This window comes from Lepisosteus platostomus, chromosome 3 (assembly GCF_059453375.1).
Source record: "Lepisosteus platostomus isolate fLepPlt1 chromosome 3, fLepPlt1.hap1, whole genome shotgun sequence".
NCBI lineage: Eukaryota > Metazoa > Chordata > Actinopteri > Semionotiformes > Lepisosteidae > Lepisosteus > Lepisosteus platostomus.
In genome coordinates this window covers 21071248-21094846 of record NC_142613.1, presented here as the reverse complement: position 1 = coordinate 21094846, position 23599 = coordinate 21071248, and the positions used below count along the sequence as shown (strand labels likewise).

At 37.1% G+C, this 23599-nt stretch overlaps 1 protein-coding gene across 2 annotated transcripts in view; it reads left to right on the top strand.

The window, feature by feature from the left end:
* msraa (methionine sulfoxide reductase Aa) overlaps window positions 1–23599 on the top strand; it is a 95321-nt gene that overhangs the window by 61899 nt on the left and 9823 nt on the right. Inside the window, exon 6 of one of the 2 annotated variants that reach the window (XM_088624915.1) lies at window positions 14836–14987. The exons of the other annotated variant lie outside the window; for it this stretch is intronic. Coding sequence (XP_088481041.1) covers window positions 14836–14987 — 152 coding nt within the window. The remainder of the gene's footprint in view (window positions 1–14835; window positions 14988–23599) is intronic. 2 annotated transcript variants of the gene reach the window in all.

The following is a 23599-nucleotide window of genomic DNA, read 5'->3' as shown; positions in this document are numbered from 1 at the left end:
GTAAATGGATTTTGATTCTAGATAGTATGTTCCAGTGGTTTTCACTAAAAGGTGTACAGTACAAGATTAATCTAGAAACATGAAGGAGAAACTCTTCCAAGGCGGTTTCTGTAAAGATTTCTCAAAGATCATTGTTTGAATGTTTGACAGGAATTTGAGTACTTTTTTTCAAAAACTGTTAATATGCACTTTACTGTAGTATGCCACTATAAAAAGCAAAGCAACATACTGTAAAACACAATGAAATTAATGTAAATGAATCAGTTGCTTCATAGTACTGTAGAGGCACTCACCTAGTACATACTTTGTAGAAACCATGACTATATTGGATTAGAGTGTGTGCTATACCATGATACACCATGATACGCTTTGTTGTCTGTTGTGCCACTCTTAAAACAGTATATCAGTCTCTCCATCTTCACTGCATTGTCCTTTATGGCAGCAGTCACTGGTCTGTCCAGCTGTTCAGACTATTCATTTTCCATCACCGAGCAGTTTCTACCAAATTATTCTGTCATTCTCCTCTGAATGTCGCACAGTTTGACACCCCCAACAAAGACACAACCTGGTCAGTCTTCTCTTCTCTAACACAGCACGTTTGTAGTGACACAACCATCCATCCAGCATGACAACCAGAGAATTGAGAAGTAAGTGGTCAACCAATAGCATGTCAGATAACTTTTTTCAGTAAATCCTAAAAACAAAATAGGCATGAAAGGTTTCTCTAAGCCTTTCAACTTTACTGCTGTTGTGAATTAATAATCAATTTTAACTCGGAGGCCAATGTAGAGACCTAAGTCCTAAGTCCTTTTTTTCTGCCTAATTCTGCTGTTAATGTACAGACTGATGGAAAGTTTATGTAAAAGATTCAGTGTAAGTAAGGCAGTTTCCTTCTTTATGTATGAAATGGCTTATGAAAAATTTGGAGCAGGGTAGTTACTCACTGCAAAAAACAAAGGAAGTAAACAGGTTAATAATTGATGCTACACCACAAGCTTGGAAGCAGATGTAAAGTTCCATAATATAGACAAGTAGTAGATAAACATTTTTTCTTCTTGTTCCAGTCAAAGCTCAATGCTAATCATCACATAGTGAGCATGCATCAAATCTGCACCATCTACATAATGCATATGCTTCTCTTTAATTGACAAGGATTGCAGGCAAATGTGGATTCCCTTGGTGAATTGAAATGGAGGTAGCATTTCCTCAGTAGTGCAAACAGGAAACACGGGGTGGTACACACTGAAAGCAGTAAGGTTTTTATGTCTTTGTATATGTGTGGAGGAAATTGAGCCTCAGAATTAGCAGAACCTGTGTTATACCCAGTTGTTTTGTTGGACATAAAGTCCAGAGGCAGTTAATTGTGGAACAAACATTGCAGTTGACAATGGCAAGAAAGTCACAGTTTTACATTTTCAAAAACTGAACGATTACAGCATTAAAAGCTAACAGTCATCACCCAGAAGTAAGTTTAAGTATGTGAAAAAGTCTGTTTAAATATGTAAAATAATTGATTGTGTTGTCTTAACTGGATGTATGAAGATTAAATCCTTGTTTAAAAAATAAAAAATAACTTATTTTCACACAAGTCCTGTGTGATTATATGCTCACACAAGTCCCTTCAGTGTAAATTATTTCATACTGTAATGTAGTGATGTTTATATATAATTTTACATGCACTACTTTAAAGACATTTACAAAGACTGAAATTCAGTGAAAGCAATCCATGAAATTAATAAAACATAAATTACACACATTCGTGAAAAAATGTTTTAGCTCTATGATGATCTTGTATATAAAATAGACTAATGATGTTTGAAGTTCCTGAATTGTTGATTTGTGTTTTACAATGTGAAAACCATGGATCTGGTCTCAGACCATCTCCACCTCAGCTCAGCGATTTCTCCTATCACAGAGGCTGAAACCCACCCTTAATGCACAACTGGGGTGTACTACCACCTCTTTCCAGCAGAGGCCGGAATGAATACGTTCTCTCTGCATAGACGCATTGCAGACAAACAGTAAGGCTAATGTTATAGTGAGTCATGTGTCCCGTTTAATTGAATAATCCCGATTTTTAAAAGATTGTAAGCACTACGAAGATCAGAGAAAGTGTTGTGATATTACATAATGTGAAATCGACAGGAAAAGAAACAGTTCAGTCCTTTTCACGTCTGTGGATCATTTTTATTACTCTTTCACATGATCATTTTTATTTTCCCTTTCACAGAGGGAACCTTGACATATTTGTGCACAAGAGCATATACGTGTGTATTTATGTAGTGGAAAGAATTAAAAATGCAACAGATGTTATTGTTTTCAATAATAATTTGTTACATTTTTAATGCCAATAAGCACAGTACATATAAAGGCCAGCCCATACTGTAATGCTGTGCAAAACTAACACATGCAACATGCTTCACTCATGTGAAGTTCATTGTTCTTTTGGATCAGCAATATGATGGCTTCTCCATTGCTGAGACAGCTTGCACAGCCTGCCTTTGATTTTCATTTTTTGTTCCGCTTTTAATAATCACCACCATAAATCTAACAGCATCAAACACGGGATCAGACAAGAAAAAGCACCTGTTTTCATCCTGTGGATTAGAAAAGGTCTTTGCAATCATTTGCCTTTGTTAGCAAACTGGTTTATTCGAACAGCACTGCTCTTCAAAAGTCCTTCAGTTTGACTTTCTTTACAACATCGCAGCAGTCCAGCCAGGAGAATGCACTGCAGAGCTCCTCTAAGGTCAAATCCATCTGCAGTGCTCACATTCCTTCCCGATGACAGAAATAACTGTAAAAGTTTTAAAAATTAATTAACCGGCTTTAGGTCTCTTCTTTCCCAGCCCCAGGCTGGATATAGTCCTGCGGCCTCCAGCTCTCATTTGTTATTATGTGTCCTTGTGAGCCACTGTATAAAGTGGTGGTGTCATGTCTGTTTGTTAAAGATATACACAGCACCGCAGCAAGTTCCTCTCTGTTTTTACCTCCATAAATATGTACTACATGAACTGTTTTAGCTTGTAAGGGTTTATTCTTTTAAACAAAGCTAACTGTTCAAAGGTTTTAAACAAAGTTAAAGTTGAAGGGAAATAGATGAAACTGACTGACTCAGATGCTATGAAGCACACAAGTAGATTAGCACAAATCTCTTTGTGAATCAGTTCCTTGTGAACTGATTTTTGTTGTCGCTGTGCGGCCTATTTATTTTGTGTCCTATAAACTAGAGTCAAACTTAGGAGAGGACTGCAGGCAACTCTCCTCTGTGAATTATTAGTAGTTTTTTTAGTAGTACATGACTGAGCATGGTAAGAGCAATCTCAGTACTTCTGAGAGCTAATGTAGCAATTTTGCACTACATCTGTATTTGCTATAAAAAATTTTTTCCTCACAGTACAGTAACCACTGCTGATTCTGATGGAAGTCACCTGGCTTAAACTCATTCGTCCAGTGATCAATAACTCAGCGGGACCAATTGATCAACTTTCCTGGATACAAAGAGACTCAGTTCTGGTTTTGACATCAGTAAGTGCATGCCCACAGGTTTCTTAACATTTTGCCATTTATGTGGTGTGAAGTTGAAATTGCAAGTTGTAAATTGCTCAGAAAAAGAAAAAAACATGGTATATACAGTACATAATGCCGTACATGAATAAACAGATGCTTGAAGGAGTCCAAAGCCAAATCTGAATCCACAGGGTGAACAATGCCAATAGTGTTTTCCATCTGTGTTTTTATCAGCTGTGGTTGATGAGAGATTAAATTAGTGAATAGCAATGAAAACACCATATTGTTTATCTATTGTTAAAAATACACTTGAATTGGAAAATCAAGTACAAATACTTTGACACTTTTTGCAGATATCAAGCTTGTAAAAATTCCTGATTGAAATAAGATCTATTTCTGCCTTCTTCGTCATTATGTCCAGTCTGGCATAATGATCATATCTCAGGCCTTAGAGCCACATTTGTGTATGCGGTTTGGGACAGCAGTAAATGCAGCTTATCACTGAAAGCTGACTGACAAAGTCTAATAACTTTTATTTATTAAACTCTGGATGAGAAAACCTTGAAAGCTGCTGTTTGAATTTCATGGAAATATAAGAATGCTATATACAATTGCTGTATTTAGCAACCACTTTAACACAGTAATGGCGAATGCCGTAAATGCTCAGTCATTTACAGCGTGCTGAAGCTGTTACAGGTCTCCCTCTACTGGTAATATATGGCAACATGCTTTTTTTGTCTCTTTTCCATTGTCTGCTTTCCCCCCTCCCATCCATTTCTCCCAAGAAGACATCTGCTCAGCACCACTGCAGAGCACTAGGCCCTGTCGCCATGGCAACAGGCTAGGCTGTCATCTTCTGATTGGATGAGAGCCTGAATTAAAAGGCTACCAGGGTTGGAGGTCATTTGTAGAGTGCCGCCGTGCTGCCGTTTTAATCAGTTGTTGACCCTTGCTTTAATGAAAAGGATGTCAGAAGGCAAGGGTTAATAAAGACTGTGGAGGCTGGCAGCTGCGTCCATTATTGAGAAGAAGGGGGGTGTAGGGGGTAGAGAGCAGTCGGTTGTAAGTACGGGGAGCCAACAGAAACTGAAAGGTCAATGTCATTACAGCTTTTGTTCCTAGGCTATCTGCTGCTAGCAGAAATTCTAGGCTTCAGTGCTCTGATTTAAAAAAAAATGATTATGGTTGAAATATAAAAAGAAACATCACAAGGGTACAAGCAAGAGGCACCACAGGATATGGCTCTGCCAAGCAGCCACTGCAAGTTATAGAGTACACGCAAAGAGCACACCCCTGTACACGAGCTGGCCTCGCACTGGACTTTTAACAATTTTTAAGAGCAGCTTTATTTGTTAAGCTCACGACCTTCCATGGTTATTGTCCAGCAGGTCCTTAATGGATTGGCCGTTAAAATGACTAAATATTAAAACACATTTCAGCTGCTGCCTTCATTAGCTATTCCAGGTTACAATGCAATAGTGGCTCTTTGAATTATATAAATGTAAAGCAGTTACTGCCTACTCTGGCAGTAACTGGGCTGCTAGGATAAAATTTGAAATTGAATGACAGGATTAAGGTTTATATTGTCTCTTTCTGCTAATCTATCAATGGCCCTATGAACATTTAGTAATGATGATGTAAAGATTATAAAAAGACTTTTGTGGGTTCGTGAGGCAAAGACTGCTTCATACTGATTTGATTTTGCAGACAAGATGATTCTCAATGACAAGGAAAAACCCTAAGAAAGCCTCTCAGTGATCCATATAAACTTGAAAATGTTAAGATTGGAATGCAGTTCGGTGCGGGGAAGTCTTTGAAAAAAAAGAGAAATCTCATTGTAAGTATTAAATAACAATACACTGTAAAACAGTCCTTTTCTTTTAAAAGCAGGGTATTTAGTATGTGGGTTTGTGAAACAAGTTTTTATTTCAACCCAAGAATAGCTCCATATTGTTTTTCTGCCAGTTTTTTTTATTACTGTTGTTAGCTAATGAAATCTCCTCCTGGTTTACTCATTCAGGTTTAAAGATTCAAGTTTGGGTTTAAAGAGACCATCAGCTTTGTAGCGTGTTAGTCCAGATGCCATTCACTTCTATTTACTGTATTTAAAAACTGAAAATGTACAAGCTGTGGAGTGAACAAGCTTCACACAATGACCTAAACACACATTACTGACCTTTGTGTTGCTTATGTGATAACATGAATTTGGTTTATTTGATTGTGTCATCACACTTGGACATGGACCAAAAACAATTTCTAAAGTGACCGAACTGCAGCTAATGTGCTTTGGAGACAATATAAGTGAAGTGGTTTTCCCTCTCATTCTGGGAAAAACTTTGCTGTATGGTGCTCTGCAGCTTGCAGTGTTTGTGCATCTGAAGTTTTTGTGAATTTATTCATTCTCTTCACTTTGGTTTTCTTTTTTTTTGCCAGCAGCAAAAATTGATTAAAAGAAATAATGCTTATTGTAGTTGAGATATATACTATTTCTAGGATTCTCTGTCCTAGTGACATAAAACTGTATTAATATCCCCTAAATAACGTGAAATTTGTATTTGTAAGTATAAACATAATGACCTTTAAAATCAACCCAATCTATATCAACCCCCTGATCTATGTCAAAAACCACCTTTAAACTGGTTTTTTTTTTTTATTTTGACTTCAATTCAAACCCCAACTTGAACATGAGAAAGAAAACACTGCCTGAGTCTTGGACTGAGTTGAGCCTCATCTGTAAGTGATGGCAAATTTCAACAGACGTACCACAAGAGGCCACTGTACTCCATTCTTGTGTGAGGAGAGATAACAGCAAACACGTCTTCTGTCAAAAAAAATGAGCTGCTCTTTTTCTGTCTGGAGTTGGAATAATAGGATGTGAGGTATATCCACGTATATTATTATCTCAATTAAGATGTTCGAGCAGACTGGTTGTGCCCTTGAGGGTTACGTATGTGCTGTACACTCAGTACAGATGTCTGATAAAAAAAAAACATTTGGTTTGGCAAACCAATTAAGTTTATTGCTAATATTTGAAGGATTGAAAATCTTTTGAATTTTATTCTTTGTAGGCTATATTTTAGTTTAGTCATTCTAGTTTTCCATAATTACGAACTAAGGAATGTCCATGATTTAGGTTTGGAACCCTTTTATACATTCTTCTTATTATAGTACGTAGTAATTGTTAGATAGGAAGATAGCTGTTTCATAATTGTGAGACATACTCTTTTATTTTTTTTACTTCAGTTCACCACAGTGAGGAAGGAAAGCCTTAATTTCCATATACTGTAAGTCATTTCATAAGGAAATTTGTTATATTTAGAATATTAATTTTGTAACGAAAATTGTTTATTGAAAAAAGGTGCACAGCAGCAAACAGGTATAAAAGAATACTATGACCAACTCAAGTTTAAGTCAATTTTCATATACATATTTCCAACAGAGAATTAAATGGGCATGTTATTAATTCCACCTGAAGGGTTGGCATAGCTCACAAAGAAATATTTATTCCTACCCTCTGTATTGAACCTACTCCTATTATAACACTTCTTCATGGAGGTCTGGGCTTGTTAAATTACCTTAGATTAAGGTTTTTATTGTATGAACTCCTGAAAATTCATAAATCTTTTCTTTTCTTAAATTAGCACATCAAAATTAATTTTCCACCTTTATATCCACCCACAGTGACTTCAAAAAGTCAACTGCATCTCACTGACTAGTAACCCTCCCTGAACAATTGCAATTATTGTGTTAATGACCAGAATTCATAATGCATTGAAATGATTTTCACAACATACAAACCAATTTAAAGGGGTAAAACTATTTTTGTTGTGTAACAAAAAATAATGGAAAATAAAACAAGAAGATTTTGTTTACCGAAGTGAAGAAAATGGGGTAGAAGCACTTTTTGCAACAGTTATAGTTTTGAGTTAGCTTATGTTTTCGAGCATCACCTTTTCACATCTAGAATTGGGGATTTTTGCCCATTCTTCCTTGTAGATTTGTACACCTCTGTCTTGACTAATGTTTTGTTTGCCTTTTTGTATTGCCTTCTCACATTGACTGGAAGATGTAGACATCTAAGTTTTTTTCATAGCCTGGCTATTTCCCACTTTGTATTCATACAGTAGCTTGGTTTTACAAGCATGCATTACCTTTCAGTTGCTTACATTTAACATCATCAGCCAGGTGGTTGCTCAGTCTTTATGTAAAACTTATTTGCTGCTTCTACAGTGTTACTAATTGTCAAAATTTGGTGTCATCTGAAAACTTGATTATTTTAATTACTGTACCAGAATTGAGATGATAAGTATAAATGAAGAACAGTAGTGGTCCTAGTACAGATCCCTGTGTAAATCCACTAATTACCATCACATCCATCCATTTTCTAACCACTTCTTCCAATTGAGGGTTGCGGGGGAGCTGAAGCCTATCCCAGCAAGCAATGGGCGCAAGACAGTGTCCATTGCAGGGCAGACACACACAAACTTGCACCGGGGCCAATTTTTACAGAATTTTCCCAGAATGTCAATATGTTTTTAGACTGTGGGAGGAAACAGGAGAATCTGGAGGAAACCCACATGAACATGGGGAGAACATACGACCTCCACACAAATAGCACTTTAGGATCACCATGCTAACCACTGTGCCACCATGCAGTTTTCTTCTCATTTAAATAAATCCAGTGTTGTCTAAGCTGGTCTTAGCCTTAAACCTTACTCTGTTTTATCTTCCTGCTCTAATTTTATTAATTTTCTATCAAAACTGTTAGTTCAATGCTTTTTTCTTTGAATAATCCTAGCCCATAGTCTGCAATCTCAAGATCAGTCATGGGCTGATGCTGTTTTTTTTTTTTTAAAGCGTTTGGAAAATGAAATGTATCTAGGCTAAGATGAGTCGGAACAAAATTGCAAATGAAATGAGCACCCCTGCTCAACGTGTTCCTGAGGTCAATAATGTGCTAATGGTCTCTTGTGGGAGCTTGCCTGTGCCAGCTAACAGAGCACATACAGTGCACATTATTAACAGGTGTAACAGATCTTGTCTTGGGTAATGTGTAATGTAAGGCCCTGCTCAGCATAGCCCAGACTGACTGTTAACCTCTTGCTTGCTTCATCTGCAAGTGATCTACATCTTGAACTGTGTATTAGGTTTTGGTTTAAGTACACTGTGGTAGATACCCTTTGACCAGGGGTTGGGAATTAAATGATGACTTTCTCTGACAATTTGACACAATAACAGTTACCTCTATCTCCTGATCTGCTTCTAACTATTTTTCTATTCTTATGTCTTTCTAAGACATTGTAACACCTGCAACTTTACCAGCCTTCAACCCTAATATTGGTGACAAGTGCTGACTTGTTTTATACAGTTTATACTGTATATTGTTTTAGCGATCTCCTTTCATTCACTGGAGTGATGATCATGTTTCACTTCACTTGACATCTTTTCTTGCTGACCGGCTGGTCCCTTCCCGATTCCACTGGGCAATTCTATCCTGCTTTTTCCATTACTTTCTGGCCTGGGCTGATTAAGCCCAGCCGGCCAGTAATTAACCTTTCTGTTTTCACTTCCCTTTTCTCCTGGAGCATCCTAGCCTGCAATCAAGTCGGGTCTCCATGAGTGTTCCACCACTCTCCGGTCACTTGCACTTGGATTCTGAGCATCACCACCCTCGTTGTAGTATCTGGCCGTGGCATTACTGCTTTGTCACACAGGCTACGCTGAACAGTTGTCTTCTGTTAAAATTTCACTTCACTCTTTAAAATTACAATTCAAGAGATATGACCTAGAAAAAGAAACAATTTGACTAAGTGGAGGATAATGTTACTAGAAGCTGTTTCTTACTCTATATTTTTTATATTTATATTTTTAATTGGTCTAATGGAAGACTATAGTTGATTATCTTGGGTCCTGTGTAAATTAACATACATTACACTGAGTTAAAAAGCAGCAAAATATAATACAATCACAGTACAGCAAAGCACACTTAAGGTGTAATAATGTAATTATTATAAAAATGCAAATATTGACTATGGCAAATCTGTATACAGTGACTACAGTCTGTAAGGTGGAAAATGTTTTTTTTAAATCTGTTTACTGTTTACTCATCATCCCTCTGGAAAAAGTCCCTTATTTTGAGATAATATGATAAATGACTCTAACCCTGAGATACCTTTTTTGGTAGTTAACAGATTAATGGAACATGAATGCAACATTCAACATTCCAAGGATGAATGAAAATGTGTAGGACAGTGGGCACAAGAGACCATAGTTGCAAACAATGGTCACATTAACTCATAGGATGAACAAAAACCTGCCAATAAGATAAATGATCTGAAAGTCAGGAACTTTGTTTTTGATTGTACTCTCATCAAACCAGTCTATTTTTTTTTCTAATCAGCCAGTTTTGTCAATGACTTGCTTAGTAAACCAACAAAATTCAGTAACACAAATATTAGTTCTTTTAGTTTAGAGAAAGTTATTAAATATTATTCATAATCACATCTGATACATAGAACAGGCCTCAGACTATGTATGTTTAAAAACATTTCAAATCAAAAAATCATTTTAGTGAAAAGAAAAAGGAGAATCATATTCCTCATTAAAGAAAATTATGTTCACTGAGCATATGAAGTGCCATACATTTGAGACACATAAAAAGAATAGATGACCTAACAGTTAAACATGACAGCGGTTCAGAAATTTTTTGGAATTGCTCCAGTAGTTCACAGCCCATTCTTTTTATCTTGGGTTTTGCGAGCCGCTCAAACAATTTTCTTTGTGTAAATTGAAGCCTATGTGCATAAAAGCCTTTTATGTTAAGATTCCTTTGTACATTTCATTTATGCACTGCGATAAGCCAGATGTTGCCAGGTCTTTGTTTAAATCAGTGACTTAATCTCTTATTTTTGCAAGCAGCTAACCAATTCGTCTATATTCCATAGTCACAATTCCTCTGATGCATCTTCTTATTTAGTTTTTGTACTTTAAATTACTTCCTGATGTTTGCTGTAAGCTGTCTTCAACGTTGCTTGATTTATTTTCTATTACGCATTTTTATACCCCAAATTATAGCAACCCTCTTGCCAGCATGGCCGAGACCAACTTTCTCTGACACATACAGTACAACGTAGAGCCATTCTGTTGTTTTGACACTGCTCACAGCAGATTTAGGATCCCATGGAAAACTAAAATGGTAAAACCACAACATTTCAAGTGTTTAGTAAGCCACAAGGGGGTTATTGTATGGAAAATACAATAAATACATCTTATCACAGTATCTTATCATATGTTGCATATCTGGATTTTTTCATAGACCAGTTCTGGTCAATGTCATAGTAAAGGCTAGAGCAGAGATACTGTACAGTATGTGGGCTGCAGCATTCTACCTGACCTCTGAACTCTGACAATTCACTTTGCTGTTTTAGCCTTTTGGAGTCCTGCTTGTTTTGGTTAGTATGTGTTACGGTATTTTAAGTCCGTCACCCATTTTGATTTCCCCATTGATGGGAAAAAAATGTAAATTTTCCCTTATGGCTAAACAGAGTGCAACAAAACTGTTTCTGTTGATGAGGTGCTAGAACTAGCTCAACTTGGCAAAATCTCTGATGATGGATTTTAAATCAAATGAAAAAGTGTTTTATGTAATTCTCAGCAGAGTGCAACTTGAAAACAAATATTCTGTTATTTCACAACTAATGGTTGTGAAATGTAAGGAATTATTATTTTTTAATAGCCATCCATCTGTCCATTTTGTAACCACTTCTTTCAGTTCAGGGTCACAGACACTGAGCCTATCCCTCCAAAATCATAGTTGGTTAGCTTGTTCAATACTCCCAGAATACTCCCTGTTCTCATTTTTATAAGCATTTCCACATTGTTTCCACTTCTGTCATCTGGTTCACATTTCACTGTTCATTCTGAAGAAGTCTGCTGTGTTGCCTTTATCAATACCCATTAGAATTAAAAAAATGTAGATCACCTTCACTTTTACTCTTCTCTGTTCAAGAAATGTTTTTTGTGAAATATTGTAAATGAGATATTTTGAGAACATTATACATTTTTAACAGAACACCTCTTGAGTTCAGTTCTGTGATATGCAGTCAATACTGTATATATTAAGCCTCTTTTTATTGCTTCCACAAATTGGTGATAATAAGTAAAGATGTGTCAACACAAGTCCTTTTCATAAGTAGCCTCTTCAGGCTCAATGTTTACTATTTTGTATCCCCAGTCATGAATTTTATCTACATCATTTTGAATTTCATTTGCTGCTTCTATAGTTTTTGCTGTCGCCTTCCTATGAACTGCAACCTTGACTAGTTTAGTAACCATATTTTAATCTAGAATAACTATATAATTGATTTATCTTGAGCATTAATATATTCACATGTCAGTACCAAGTGGGTAAATGTTCCCCACTTCTTAGTCAATTACTTCTTAGCCAATGTCCATACCACCCTGCAGATCTTCTTTAATGTGTTCAAATTCCTTCACAGATTTATACATCATCCATTGTCAGAATGTATCCTATTAATATGGAACAGTAGATGTTACAGAGGTTAAGGGTTGTTATCAGAAAGTACACAGTTCCCAGTACTCACTATTATTATTTACTTCCTTATTCCTTATAAGGTATCCTTATCCAGACTTACCAAATATGGAATACTGCATGACATAAATACACAAAACAAATAAATCAAATACAGATGACAAACCACAGTGAGGAACAGTACATGTTGGAAATACAATGCCTTTGCAACACAGGGCAACCTGAAAACAATGTCTTTCAAGTGGTAAACAAAGTGTAGGTAAGCAAGGAATCACATTAAAAAGGAAAAAGGAATGACATTGGATTGGGTGGGGGTGAAAGTTTACAACGGTGTGAGAGATCACAGGTGCTGTCTAAACAGATTAGTCTTGAGGAGGTGCTGAAGGTGGTCAGGGACTGATTTTAAATGATTTTGATTTTAATGGGTAGTTAATTCCAATACTGCAGAGCCCTGGAGGTGAGGCAACAGACAGTCTGGCAGAGGACAGGTTAAGAGAGGTTATAGGGAGAGATGTGGGACTGTAGGACGTGTGGGGGACAGTGGTTAAGGCAGCAGTAGGAAAGCACAAGTGTTTTGAAATGGATTTGTGCAGCTTTAGCAAGCCAATGAATGGATCGGAATAATGGCTTGGCACAAGAGAAACAAGGCTGAGAAAAGACCTGGCAAGTGGCATAATTCTAAATGAGCTGGGTAGGCCAGATAGTGCTGTTCAGGAGGCCAGCCAGGAGGAGCTGCAATAGTATAGAGAGGAGATCCCCAGAGCCTGAACTAGAAATTGTGTAGATAAGTTAGTGAAGAAATGGCACATCCTGTGGTTACTGCTCAGCAAGGCAGGATGAGAACAGAAGAGAGGGGAGTCAAGAATGACACTGAGGTTCTTGGCAAAGAAGGTGAGAGAGAGCTTGGTGGAGTCGAGGAATGGTGAAGAGAGGTCCTCAGAAGGGAAGAAGAGGTCAGACAGTTTCAGTTTGAGATGGTGGGATTGAATTTAGGAGGATAGAGCTGTCTGGCTCTAACCAGGCCTCAATACAGGAAGAGAGAATGGTTTCAGGCAATTCTTATGTCTCTCAGAGCCAGTATCTTAATCTGCTTGTACATAATTAGTGTGCATAATGTACTCCCTTATTTCTGCAAGTCATATAATATAAAATGAAAAATGATTTATTGTATTGTCTTAATCTTCCCTCCAGATTGCTACCTCCAAAATCTTTCATTTTACAGTCTACACTACATAGCTATTTTTATGAATGTATTTTTTTTTTAAATAGAACAATGTGTAGCAGTTTTGTTTTTTATTAAAGGCTAACTTGGATCACAATGTAACGTCTATGATAGCAGCTGTCTCTGTCTTCATTACTGTGTTGCAGCTTGTGAAAGTACATCCATTTTATTATGATAGACCTGTAAAGATTCATATTGGCAACATTATGCTTTTCTTTAAGCTTTATAAATTAAAAGCATGTTTTTAAAATTAATATGAAAACTAAATGGAGGCATCATAGAATCTGCAGAGAAAATGATCTAGTTGATTTTCCTGTCCTGATTTTCCCTTTTGCTCAAATTCTCCCAAGTCACAGGACTGTACCTGTGATCCTGAGCCAGAAAAAAATAAAATAGGTCAGTTTGGTGTGGTTGTGTGGGCTGGGTAACAATGAATTGTGATATTACTTCTTGTGGTCCCGGCAGGGCTAGGAGGTTGAGAAAATGAGTGTGGGGCTGCTGCTGACTTGGGGACACTTTTGCCTTTGCCAGGCCAGTGTACAGCTTGGATGTCAGTGGATGGGATTGAGGGTCCATTTCTCCCCACATATGTCGCATCTTCAGAAAGAGAAGAATAATTTATGGTGAAGCCCCTGTCATGGAAAACCAAAGATACAGCTCTGATCATTCCTCACCTGACAATTTGGAGGGTCTTGCGCTGAACTACTGACTGAGTGGAGGGTACTGCTCCACTAATTAGCTTATCTGTGTGTCCGCTCTCTGACTGCTCTCGTTATTTCCTGACCAGCTTGTCTAGGCCTGGCACCCCCTCCCCCTCCCCCTTCAGTGCCTCAGCAGCATCTGTGGCCGTTCTAAATGGAGCAGTGTTACATGCTGCTCCCCGACATCCTAATGTACCCTACCAGTTGGTTTAACAAACACTGTGCTGCCAACCATCTGCCAGCCAAATCTGTGTTCAGATTGCTTTAGTAACAAACTCAACTTTCTTTCCCTCTTTCTTCTCCCCTCTCGCTATCTCCCTCCTGTTCTGCATATTAAAGGTTTGGTGTAATGGAACAGGTGAAGTCAGAAATGAAACTTCTTCACGGAGATGGTAATAGAAATCGTTTTCTTTGGTGCATGGGAAGAAATACACCATAAAACAGCACAAAATCACTATCGCATTGACAACAAATGACGGCTAAACTCTTAAGTCTTTAATTTCCAACTGTTCCTAGTTATCTAAGAAGTTACCTTACATACTGTAGTTTCACTATCAAACATTGAGTTATTTTCTCAATACTAGATTCTGACAGATGCTAGATTCTAAACAGAAGCATTTTCCACAATCAAACTACAAAACCTTTGTGATATTCCCTTCAAACGTGAAGATATTGTACTAATTGCTAAGTGCCGGTGGTAAAATGTATCAGTCTGATGCTCTTTAGAAAGGATAAATGGCTGCATACAGAAAAACTTATGGAAGGCATAAAGTTTGTTAAAATACAAGATTGTTGTTTATTTGCGATACAATACTGACGCTGTAAACAAGTTTATTGAAACTTTTTTACAGATAATTTTACCAGCATTATGTAAAGAGCTGTTTCTCGTGGAGCCTTCTGAAGATCTGCTGGTACATTATTCCAGTCATGCACTATCCTGCAAAAAAACAAGCATAGAAGCCAATAGCTGTCCTCGCCTTAGGCAGAGTAAACACAGTATGTTGTGAGTATACGTCTATATAAATCTTTTTTGTTTCTTGACAGAACTCTCAGGAAACATTGCCAGTTGTCTCTTTGTTTTCAAAGCTAACTGCCTGTGCACTTCATACATCCCAGTGTTGTGTACTGTAAATATTGTATGCTGCAGAGGAATTGAAGACTCAGCTGAAGGGAATTCCATACGAATACCGGTTAAATTCTTAAAATCTGGGGGTTTTAAAACTCATTTTTGATTTCCTTTGTGGGGTATGAAAAATGATACTTGGGTTCTGTGTAAGTTTACATTATCCTCATCCCACAAGATATTTTCAAAGGTTGTTTTGATACTGAGGGTGCAAGAAGAAGATCATTTGAGAATTGTATAAAAAGTACATTTTTATTTTTATCAGTTTACCTATTATTTGGGTCTGTTAATTTCCACTGCCTAACAAAATGTTACTGCAGTTTGATGGAAGTTTTTTTAGTCTAAGGAAATAGTAGCACATTAAAACTGACCCAGTTGCTACTGGCCTACTATGGTACAATCTTCCTTTTAACTTTTTATGCAAACTTTATTCCAGTACCCGCACCACACTAGAGTCACTCCAACAACAAAGATGCAGCAAAGGTTTTCAAGTATTTTCTTTCTTCATAAAATTATCACTCTGTGGTTTTAAGTTAATAATCAGTTAAAAATTGTAATGCGCCACCTTTAAAATCCTAATTTGTACCCGTGTCTTTTCATACTGGCAACTTTTATAACACCATTCTTGTACTGTATATTGCAATTTTTTTTCTTTACTGTGTTGCCTCTACTTTATTTTATTGATTTTAATGTACTGTATTAGTTTGTATTGATTTTGCACCAGTGTGAAGTTTCCCTCTTTATTAAACCTTTTTATTTTAACCAGTCCTGCTTATTGTACATTCCAGTGCCTATGCAAGACCTGGTGATGTGGTTGTAGGTCTGTACTCTGACCTTCATCTTCTCACGTGTACTCTCAATGAATCAGTCTGAAAACACAAAAAAGAGCAATAAAAAAGAAACGTAAAACAAAATTAGGCCATTTCTGTGTATGAGCCCAGATACTGTACCTTTTGTTTGTTTGCTATTCTTTAGTTATAAGCTTAAACAGCAACTGTCAATTAAATTCTCTTCTCGCTCACCTGTTATTAAATTAAGCTTCCTCGTGCTTATCTCCACAAACCTCTTGTGACATTTTCTTTTGGATCCTGATGGTCTGGACTTCATAATTCCAATTAATCTACTTTTCTGTTAAATCAGTCCATCTCTGAATTTCACTTGAGTAACCTCTGTCCTGTTAGTCATATACTGTTGCTTTTGCTTGAGTGAATATGCCTCTGACTGTCTATTCTGAAAGAAAATGCACACGAAGAAGCACCTACTGTATATCACTGGCAATCTTACAGCTTCAACTTGGTACTTTATTGAAGGTCTCATGTGATTGTCTGTTAGGCCATCCACACCTCTAACCACCATGATCTGTCCAGACAGTAGGAAAATAAAAGATGGAAACATTCGTCTTAACTGGATGGAAGATCACAGTTTAAGGATAATACATTATACAACATCCTCTGACTACTGACGGCCCTAATCGAATTATAAGCTATTGAAAACCATAGTGGCATCTTCTATGCGATTTGGGGGGTCATTCTGCAAATTAGGGGCTCCGTAACTAAAGGCTGTGTCATTTGTAATTGGAGATTGATTTTGATTGATAATTGATGAAATGGAGGAGGTTAGACACATCAGTCATATCATTAATTGCAGTCAAAGCAGTATACAACGACAAGCAAAAAGACAAATACTAATGCTTAAGGAGATGAAGAAATGTTTCAGGTGTGTTATCTCAAAAGATATAGTATTTTTTTAAGAACCAGCATTTGAATGAGTTATCTATCATGTACATATTGCATTTTAGCGGCTGTATGGAACAGTCATTTTAATTCTTTCAAGTTGTTCATCCTCCCTGTTAGAAATGCAGTGGATTGTTTAATGCCAGTTTTTGACCACGGTTTACTGTTATATTGTTCCCAGACCTTCCCATTTTCATTTTATTTTTATAGTCCCCACAGGAGACCTGAACAAATGGTATGTAACAGATTTCTGGCACTTGTATCTGCATTCCCTAAACATCATTATGGTCACAGGCACATTTCTGCCAGAGAATGAGCAACACTATTCTGATCTCCAACTTCACTTCAAATGTATATGTATGAGGCTGGTTAAAAAACTTCTGAGCCCGGTATAGAAAGGAGCACTGAAGACCTCTCATTTTCAGTGTCCATGCTGAAAATATCAGATATATTTACCATTTGCGTATCCTCTTCAGGAGGTAGACTGCAATTGTTTTGCACTCTTTTCTTAATAAAGAACCCCCAAGCATTTATTATATACTATACCAATTAGACATTTCAAACTGTCTATGTGGCACAGCTCACAGGATTGAACCCTCTCCCCGCACAAGTAGAATGAGCAAGAATAGACAGGCTCCTCTGACACACCCACGGATTGAACCATTTTACTTCTGACATGCTACAGGGTCCACAGTAGTGTCTGTAAAGTTCTGCACTGATATGAGAAGTAGAACGAGCCTCACAGAATTCACAGCATGTCTTCAGGCACCTGGGAAGTCACAAAAGCCTCCGTTTTTCCAGGAACTAAGAAAGTCTTGGCTGAATAATCCCAGCCTATGGTGCTGAGGCAATCATGTGTCATCCAGTCAGCCAGGCTACAGCCTGACATGGGATCTGGATCATAGAGCCTAACCTGAGTTTAATATGAGTTCTTTTACTAATTGATCTAATCAGGACTCTGATAAATCAGGTACAGTACTGTCATCATACAGTACTGTACGCTTGAATATACATTGCTATCTTAGATTTATTGCCATATTCTTCTTTTATGCTCAATGATTTTGCTTCTTCATGTGTAACCCATTTCTGAGATTTTCTTTTACTAAGATGCTGCCCAATTTTAATTTTAAGTAAACAGTTAATCCTGATATTTCAATATTTTGTGGTACTGAAATGTAGCCCTTTTCTAGAGGAAAGAAATTATGTTAATAACAAGAAACATCACCTTGTGTTGCGGTTATCATGTTTTTGAAGAATTTGATCAATGTGAATTATGATTTTTAAATCATAACCATGGTTACTTTTCAGCTCTTTTTATAGCAGTCAGACTTAAATGTACCAGTGAAGTCTTTGAATGCATTGTTGATATTCTCAACACACACATATATTGTAGCTCCTGCTTGTGTGTGAGCTACAGTATATAAGACTTTCGCACAACAGTGTATCTACACTATAAGCTTGTTTTTAAAATGTGGAATCAACACTTCTAATGTACCCACCCAATATGAAATTGAATTGTTTTTAGACATGGATCTCTTGCAACATTTCGTACTGTAGATCCACGTGATATCAATCACCTGAGCAGGTTGCAGGAGTTGATGTTACTGTATGTCAAGATCTGAGAGACCCCTGAATGACTTATCCCAACTCTACATCGGTGGAGCTCAGACAATTGTGTGTCACTGCTTCTGGAATCCCACAGTTGATAATAACACATCTCTTTATTTCCTCTTACTGTCTATTATTGTTAAATAAGGAACTGGTTTCTTAAGCGCACATAAAACATTTTCTTCAAAGGAGTAAAGTTATTGTCCTAGCTAAATCTCACTCTTGGATTGAACAGTCTGGCCTTCCTGCAGCTCTTTCCTTTAGGAAACAGGTGAATTAATGTTTAGCTTTTTCACTAAACCTACAATTCAGTGGGGCGCTGGTGCAAAATGGTTGCCATGCATCACCCTGGAGATTGTGCTATATTTTAATGGTGACAGGTGGCACTGTTACGTAGGAGAACGGAGACATTCGAAAGGAACATTAAGTCCTGACGGGGACACTGTACTGTAAACAGGCGCCGTCCTTCGGTTGAGACGTAAAACCAAGGTCCTGACTCTCTGTGGTCATTAAAAATCCCAGGGTGTTTCTCAAAAAGAGTAGGGGTGTAACCCTGGTGTCCTGGCCATATTTCCCATTGGCCCTTACCAACCATGGCCTCCTAATAATCCCCATCTATGAATTGGCTTCATTACTCTGCTCTCCTCCTAATAGCTGATGTGTGGTGAGCGTTCTGGCGAACTATGGCTGCCGTCGCATCATCCAGGTGGATGCTGCAAATTGGTGGTGGTGGTGGAGGGGAGTCCCCAGTACCTGTAAAGCGCTTTGAGTGGAGTGTCCAGAAAAGCGCTATATAAGTGTAAGCAATTATTATTTTAATTATAATACAGAATGTGCAAAGCTATAAAGGTTTAGACACAGAGAGTTAAAAATACTTAATATTGTTTTACCATAAAAGCCTGTGATGGAAATAATAATTTGCACAGCTGAATAGAGGAATTTCAAAACTGTAGTTAGGCAGTAACGGACTAGCCATGTGATTTTTCTTTACAGCAAAGTATGTATATTTTGAGCTCAGAGTTGTACCGATGTTTTTGTTTTAATGTTTTCACTGAACTGAATTATTCATCGAACCATGCATTGTCTAACCAGTTCTTCCAAATCAGAGTCACAGGGGAGCCAGTGCCTATCCAGGCAAGCAACATGCACAAGCTAGGATACACCCTGGATAGGAAGCCAGTCCATCGCAAACAGATACATGTACACACTCACATCAGGACCAATTTTCTCAGGAGCCAATTAACCTGCCACGATAGTCTTCGGACTGTGGGAGGAGCACCGAGAGGAAACTCATACATTCACTGGGAGAACATACAGCCTCAACGCAGATCTTGTCATCCTTAGATCTCCTGTCATACTGCCAGTTGTGCAGCAGATTGAGTAGAGTAGACTGAGATTGAACGGTTTCAATATGATGTAGAAAATCTTGCAAACATTCACAAAGAAGAAATGTGTTACTTTTACAGTTTGTTGTTAATAGAGGTTATGCAGGGGGACAGCATGTATCTTGATCAGTACGCCATGTGTCTTCCAGATGATGGTCATTTTACCAATTTAGACTGCAGCACTCAATCAGTAAAAAGATTAAAAATGTTTCCTTATGCTTTTACATTTAAAAAAAAAACATACTTACAAATTCTGAATGAAACTGCCTCATTAGTATGTATACTTATTGATATAAAAACGCAATTGAATGTTTTGGAGACTGTTCCCAAATAAATTCTCTAAACAAAACACATGACTGGGTTGTTTAAAATAGAATTATGGATAGACAGCTGTTTCGTTGGATGAGTTACTTTACTAACCTCTGCTATACCAACAGAAAGGAAAAAGAAAGGATTTTTACAACTGTGTAAATTAGTAGAACTATACAGAAAGATTTGTTATGTCTGTGGAAATTTTGACATCAATTTGCTGTTGCTTTGTGCTAAATTGTGGAGAAGTACAATGCAAATTAACTCAGTCTTTCAGTCAGAAAGACAACTGAAAGAAGCCTTCTGATGCTTTTTTGTTCAAACTCACAGACTATTCATGGTTCCTCTTGTCCACCTTCATTCCATCGTCAATTGTATGCTCTTTATTTCTTCATATGCAATTAATCCGTTTGGAAAACACATTCATTTTATCAAAATTATGGTAGATTTAAAATGGCTATCTTTCTCTATGGATCAGCAAGTTAATTAGCTCTGTTGCACCAAATAACCTCCATTATTTTCTTTTGATTTCACACTCCGTTCTGTTTGCATTGGTTATCTAGTTTGATTACTTTTTTAAAATAAATAGTGTTGTGTGTCCTGGTTTCTAAAAGAAATGCCAAATGTAATTACAGAGTCTTATTGATAGATTTATTTTTGCTGCCCTTTGAAAAGAAAGCAGGTTTTTGTCTATTTACTGGATAAACATGTTGATATGTTATAGAAAGCATCTTGTATAATTCCTTATAGTTATAGAAATATATAATTTTCTGGCCCTCTTATCATTCTAAATTGTTCTCATGAGTGCTTGGATCAAATGATAACTGTTCCCTTGATTCAAAATCCAGAACATGTTCTGGTCATTCTGTTCTTTCATATCTTTTGTTTTCAGTGACAGTGATGTAGCCTGGACAGTAATCCATATGGTGCCAGTTTATCCTGGTATCAAATTCCATCACCTTTCAAAGCTAAAATAAGATGAGCTCCATAAATGCTTTGAACAACTGACTTTTCCTTTAACTTTTCAAGGACTTTCCTTAGACTCAAAAGCCTGATCTGAAGATAAACGTTTCATTCCAGTATTTCACTACTTACAATTACATTTTTGTTGGCACATAACTGGGGATTTATTGTCATTATGTTTCAAGCTCACTCTACCACTTTTTTTTTTAACTGGAGAAAAATTAACCTAAAAATTGTCGGAAGGCAATTTAAATAAGATTACTTTGAGTCAGTTCTTGAAAAATCAAGACGTTCTTCACAGATAATTTGATGGTGTGTTTCCAAATAGAGCCTCCCATCTTTATGCCATTCATTCAATTGAATATTTTGTTGAATGGATTAATGAAGACCAAATTGTGGGCATGGGGCAAGTGTGTGAAAAGAAATTGAGTGGATTTTCTGTATTCCTCCTTAGGCAGAAAAGAAATACCTTCCAGTTCTGAGTGCAGGGCCAGTAAAGCTATTTCTCTGTTCTTCAGCCTCAAGCCTTTTTTTTCCTGCTACCTCTTTGACATTCTGTTCTGTTTGCACATGCCTGAAATCACTGCAGTAGAAAGTCATTTAAGGCTGCTTATCGCTGCTTTTCACGTTTCCCAGTTAACCAGGGCACGCAGGTATTTGCATTCCAAATGAGTCCACCGTCTGACATGCAAATTAATTAGTCTAAATTATGCATTTAACAGTGCGGGAATGCTGCAGAGAACTAGTTTAGCAAATGGTGGAGTGTCTCGATTCTAATGGGTGTTTGCAAGCCTGTGTTTCTTTTTGTTAACCCACTAAGCACACTGTAGAAATGGGGTCAGCATAAATACTTTAATCTTGTCCTCACGACATCACTCTCAGCAAATGATAAATACTTTGATTTAGAGGCACAAGGTGGACTGCCTGCTCCTACCTAGATGGAAGAACAATTAAGAACAACAGAATATTGGCAGAAATACACTGCTCTCCACCATAATAACATCAGAGCCATATACAGTATATGTATATTTTGGTTATATGAATCTTGGTGTTAGTCTGACCTTTTTAAAACACACCAAAGCAAAGCATCCATATATTATTCATTAATGAGGTTTAATATGAAGACTTGCATTCATTTTGTTTTCTTTCTTCTTGAGTCAGAGTTGTGTGCAGCTGTACTGAGATACAGAGAACCTTTTTTCAGCAAGCAGAAGAAACCCTGAAAGGACTACCTATTTGATTTTGATTCCTTCCACAAATGGCCAAACAGGCTTTAATCTTCCACAGATTGTTTGGCTGGGCACTCAACAAATTGATGGCAGTTAACAAAAAGGCAATTTTGTCAATTGGCTATTTTCCTTAAAATATCACGCCGTCAGTAAGCTGTCTGCAGGCTGTTACATGTTTATGCAATACGCGTCATGTTAGATTAGCAAGTAGCTTCCATGTGGAAACTGTACAACAATTGTCAGTGCTCGACATTTCGAGAAAATATTGCATTGTTTATAACTTGGAACAGTGGGGTATAGACATTTAGTCCAAAACAAACATTTTTTACCAGCATGATTTTCCTGGACTCTTACAGAATGTGCATTTGATCTGAATCTTGTACTGTGTTATAGTCATGTTTTGCTAGGCTTGAAGTTTTAAATCCATTTAACTGATATACAGTAGACTCTTCCATGAGATGAAGTCTAATTTTAGTCTGGATCAATCTGAGTTTTGTTTCTTTTCAGCTTTGATTGTCAAATAATGTTTTGTGCCTCTGCTTGGCAGAGAGAACTGTACTACTTCTCCAGAAGACGCAATAAAAACTGTAGATAAGACAGGGACCCTTCTCAAATCAATCAGAAGTCATAATAGAATATGCATGCAAGCACTGCCTTAGCCAAACAAAAGACTTATTCTAGAGGTAGTGGATATATTTTAGAAGAGATATGCTTTATATATACAAATACATATTTTTTTTAGTAAATCACAGAAATCTAACATATTGTATTAAAAAGCCTTTGTATTCTTATAACATTGAGCTGTTCCATGTTCTCACCATGTTAGGTGGAGGACAGCTAAAAAAGATTCTCTCTTCAGTCCACTGAAATGAGCTGAAGTTCATTACTTCATACATAGCCTCTCAGGGTACCTATGTGGTATCTGTTGCAGTAACAATGACAACCATCAACACAGGCCCCCTTATGTTCCTTTCATACACCTTCGGCATAACAGGTAATTCTCTAGACCTTGTCTTTGCCTTTCATTATGTAGTGTGTGTGACTCTGGATTCAACCTCAGTTTTTTGACAAACATTTACATCTGATTCATAGAGTACATTCTAAATGAACCATGTACATACTGTAAATATGGGGGTTTTAATACTCAGAAAAATGCAGGCGAGGAATACCACCATAACAAGCTCAATATATAGTGTGAGTATTGTCTCTATCCAGGCCTTCCCCTTACTGCTCTTAACATTGCCAATTTTTATAATTGCCTTTGA